Consider the following 4,676-nt stretch of genomic DNA (forward strand, 5'->3'; position numbering starts at 1 on the left):
ACGGAGTATTTCAAATAGTAAGTTAATTTCCAACGAATTTTATCATCCATTCCCTTTGCACTTTCTATGGACTTTATGTTGGTTTTTAAATAATTGAATGCTGTTTGGATTTTTCCAACTGATTTAGATTTTTTCGGAACTATTCCTTCTCCATTTGGTTCAGAATTTGTTCATTTCAAATTTTACGGGATGTCTAATGTTTCCAAAATCTTTTTAAAGAACTAAATTGATTTTCCCTGGAGTTTCGAATCTTTTCTTTTTTGCAAATACATTTATCTAGTTTTTAATGGACATTATTATGTGCTCCGTTCCAGTGGATATGCAACCAAATGGTAATCCTGCTGTGAGTTCTCCTCTTATCCGTATGGTGCAGCAAACAACGCCTTTCTACGGACATGACCCAAATGTTGCAGGAAGTGGTACCACTTTTAGTGTGGTTTGATCAATTTTAGGTCGCAGATTGGAAGTTTAGTGAATTCTTTTTCTGCGGTTAGACATATGAATGAAATTATTTATTTCAATGATGAAAAATTACAGTGCAATCGGATATGTGCCTTGTCGGTTGTTTTTTCGTGGTTATTGAACATGAAAAAGTGTTGGTGGATCGTTTAGATGTACAGGAAATTGGTGCCGTTGTTCGGTTACATGGTGGTGAAATCGAGTTCGGTGTACGAGCTTACAATAATGTGAACAGTGATCGAGTAACCCATGTCATCTGCGAATCTATGCGACATCCATTAGTTCAACAGGTGATGAGAATTAGCATCAGTTTACTTTGACCAGTTAATCATTTGTAATTTCATGCCGTTTTGGTTTTTAAATAGACTCTTTTTTTCTTGCAAGTTTACAATTCATTAGTTTTGTATTTTTGTATTCTACTTCAGTTTGACCTATTTCATAAAGTCTTTGCTTCTTTTTATTTATTTCCTATATCAGTAGAAACAATATGTATTACATGACCTCAGTTTGAATTTTTACAGGCATTGAAAAGGGGTAAGCGATGTGTAACACTGCATTGGTTAAACGATGTTCTCACTAAGAAACATCTTGAAGCACCCTGGCGTGTTTTTCATTTGCCAACTTTCTGGACCGATAATCATAGACCAGCTGTTGGCAAAGTATGAATTAAAATAAGTTTTATTTGTAACAAAATGTCGAGAAGAGGATCCAGAAACCACGAAAAATTTGAGGAAACCGCAGACATGATGACATATTTTGGACATTGAAAAATTCTGAAAATTTTACAAGAACTTCGCTAAATTTGTGATTAATTCTTTTTCTGGTTTAAATTTTTTCGTAAATTTAACATTCGTCCAGTAATATCATTTTCTAGATAATAGCAATAAACGGTTTCAATGAAAATGAACGATGTGGTGTGCGAATGATGATTACTGCCATAGGAGCCCGTTATACTCCCCATCTTACTAGTCATAACCATTATCTGGTCACAAAAACGTATGAAGATTTCTATTTTGTTACTTTATAATTTCAATTATGGTTGTATCATTTTGCATTTTTTCACTTAACAAGAAATTTTGAGGGCAGAAATATGGCTAATTTGTACCTAATACAAACACTTGTTTCACAACATTATAAAATAAGTAAATCAATTATTTTTTTAGATCTGAAGGCGAGAAAGTAGAACGATGTCACGAAATGGGCATCTCAGTTGTAACATATCAGTGGCTAGTTGAGATTTATTTGGGTATCAAGAATGCGGTGAATGACAATGAAAATTGCAGTCCCATTCCGGGAATGGTCTCGGATACGAATGCGACACCTTATAATATGGAACATTATTCGGAAACATGCAAACAATTTTTATGTCTGTGCTTTGCTTAAATTCATTTTTCTTTAAAATCCGTAAATGAGTTGATTTGCTGTTTTCTTAGGCTTCTGCTTCTAATTTTGAGTCTTATATGAATTTTTTGCATATGAATGGACTTTTCTGTAAGTTTCATCAGTTTTATCCTAGAATGTGAATTTTAGGTCATTGTATTATTAATGAAACAAATTCTCCGTGCGATAAGGTTTAAATAAGTCTGGAAATGCAAGTTAAATAGGCATAAATTCTTGTCCAAAAAAGGAAGAGTTAATGTAAGGGATTAATGTTCCGTTAGAAAAAAAAAAAAAAAAAGATTAATTACAATAAACTCGGGTTCCTCGTTAAGTGTTCACATATTGTGAATGATATCTAACAGTACCTGAAGCTAAAAATGTGTATTCGACAATGCTAACTATAGAAAACAATTTCTTTTTTATTTACTAGATGTTACTGATGTTCATCATAGATAACAAATTATTTAGTTCCATGGAAAATACCAATTTTATTTGCAAATGAGCAGTGGCAGCGAGCTCTAGAAGTTAAACGAAACGTGGAAAATGATAAAAACATTTTTCCAAACAAACGATTCCGGTAAGCTTCTGGCAGGAATTTAAATTTGTAGACATAAGTTCAGAATTTAAGGTACATAAAGAAATTTCGCTAGTTAATACAACTATTTGTAGCATGACAACTCCACCCCCTACCGATGAAGAAATTGAAACAAGGTCTGAAATCGGTTCCCTCAAAGAAGTTCCAGTAGTGTGTTTCAGTGGTTTCACTCCCGAAGAAAAAGATGCATTAGGAAGAGTATGTTCTCATTTTCTAGTGTTAAATCAGATTTTGTCTGATTTTTAATTTTTGGTCCCAGTTTTTTTTTCGAATCAGGTTTCTAGTCTGAACTGGTCAGTCCAATACTTTCAGGTAAATTCGGGGATTAATTGAGAATTATTGTAGAATTTATGTTTGTGACAATAGAAATCGTAAATTTTTAGGAAAATAGATGCGAGAAGTAGGTGGCGACCATAATGTTCATTTCACATTTTTTTCGAAAGTTTTTGCAAGTTCGATTAATAAGTTAAAATCTAAGACAGAATTTTTCTTCAGAAAATACGCTTTCTTGGTGGTGCGATTACTGAAAAGGTGCAGGAATGCACACATCTGGTGGTACTTAATTTGTGGCGTACACTTAAGCTTCTGGAAGCAATAGCATTGGGCAAGAACGTTGTTGGACCGAACTGGATTACTGATGGCTATCGGTGCCGTGTCATTCCAGGTAACTTCTTAAAGTTTCCGAGAAGCCAGTAAAACTATGCTTTATTTGTTCAAAAATTTATCCAAGTCAAAAGAATATTAAATATTTGGAATTCATACATTTTACAATTTAAAACACAGATTCACTGGATTACTTTGCCCGCGATGAGGAAAATGAGAAAATATTTGGTTATAATTTGAAATATAGTGTTTTGAAAGCAAGGTATCGGAAGCTTTTTCAGGTATGTCTTGTAGTTGAAGCATTTATTCTACTCAAATTTGAATTAGTTTAATCTTCGGTTTTAGAAAATCTTATGATGAATGTTTTATTTCTTGTTTGAAAATACGTATTATTATTATTTAGACCGCATTTTTTGTTCCAGAATGTAACCTTTTACTTGACTCCGAGTGTTGAACCGTCTTATGAGGAATTATTGGGATTGATTGAACTTGCCGGGGGTACCGTATTAAGAGAAAGACCCCAACCGCAGTATGTTATACATTGCATTGAGGTAATACTATTCCTTTATTTTCATTTTAAATCTAATGCTGAACCGATATTACTTAGTTATTGTGATTATTGAAGTTCAATTTTCCAGTTTTTACTTGTAATTCACAGGTTTTTAGACCGAGTCATTGCTGTTGCTAATTGGCAATGACAGTGATGTACATCTGTTGCAGTATTTAACCGATTGTGGAATGCGTACGTTTCATTTAGTTTTTTATGATTTATAAATCACTTGTTTAAAATTTCGATTTTTTTATTTCGAAAAAACTTCGAAACTTTTCCTTAAAGAAATGAAGACTTTTCTACAGCAGTACACAATGTGGAAATAATTTTAACGGGTATTTTGCGCCAAAAACTGGAAAATTCGCCTCTTTATCGTGTAGCACCAATTCGACCACCTCTGCAATCAGTGCCAACGCAACCTCTGTCAACCACGAATACTCAACATGATGTTTCTCAGCGGATCACTGCATGAAATTTATTATTCATAATTTCCTCTTTTTGATTCTTTGCTATTTTTCACATGTCCGTGCTGAAATGAGCCTGGTTTTTTTTCCTTCCTTTTACCTTACTATGTTTTGATTCCTGAAATCAATTTACTACTCCCAAGATCGATTTGTTTTGCTATAAGTCCTGTTTTGAATTGTTTTGTTTTCCAACAATAAGTATAGGTTATTTTTACTTTGAAGTTTTGATACTATTTTAAGAATATCACTTTGTTGGCAAATTTAACTCTCAAAGTTCTTGATGTACTTGATAGTGTTGAAACAACTCTTTCTTAATAGGCATTTTATTTTCACATTACTTGTCATTGCTATATTTCACTATCGAGGAACTTTTACTGCAAGCAATAATTAGATTTGTAAACAATGATTCAGGTCGTCCATTTTTCATTTTCTGAAAACATTACAAGATTTTTCTTGGTACTGCAATTCTTCCCGTTTAGGAGTTGTGAGAAATTCAGTCGAGTTCAAATAAAGTAGGTTTTAGATAGGAAATGGCGAATTGTTGTGTATTAACAAAGAATTGCCGCTGTAATGTGAGGGATTTTTTTGGGAAAAGCCTGAAAATTCAAGATCGACTTAAGCATTT

General features: G+C 33.1%; 1 protein-coding gene across 1 annotated transcript; it reads left to right on the forward strand.

Moving 5' to 3' along the window:
• Positions 1-298: 298 nt before the first annotated feature.
• LOAG_06595 (hypothetical protein) lies at positions 299-4,293 on the forward strand (the record flags this gene model as incomplete). The annotated part of the gene is made up of 12 exons (XM_003142131.2): positions 299-419; positions 538-749; positions 981-1,118; positions 1,334-1,455; positions 1,623-1,825; positions 2,308-2,416; positions 2,509-2,632; positions 2,930-3,098; positions 3,218-3,318; positions 3,460-3,588; positions 3,704-3,779; positions 3,893-4,293. 12 exons carry the CDS (start codon positions 299-301, stop codon positions 4,057-4,059), a joined length of 1,671 nt encoding a protein of 556 aa, XP_003142179.1. The 3' UTR covers positions 4,060-4,293.
• Between the last annotated feature and the right edge of the window lie 383 nt (positions 4,294-4,676).

The sequence above is a fragment of the Loa loa genome (genome assembly GCF_000183805.2).
Source record: "Loa loa unplaced genomic scaffold supercont3.1, whole genome shotgun sequence".
NCBI lineage: Eukaryota > Metazoa > Nematoda > Chromadorea > Rhabditida > Onchocercidae > Loa > Loa loa.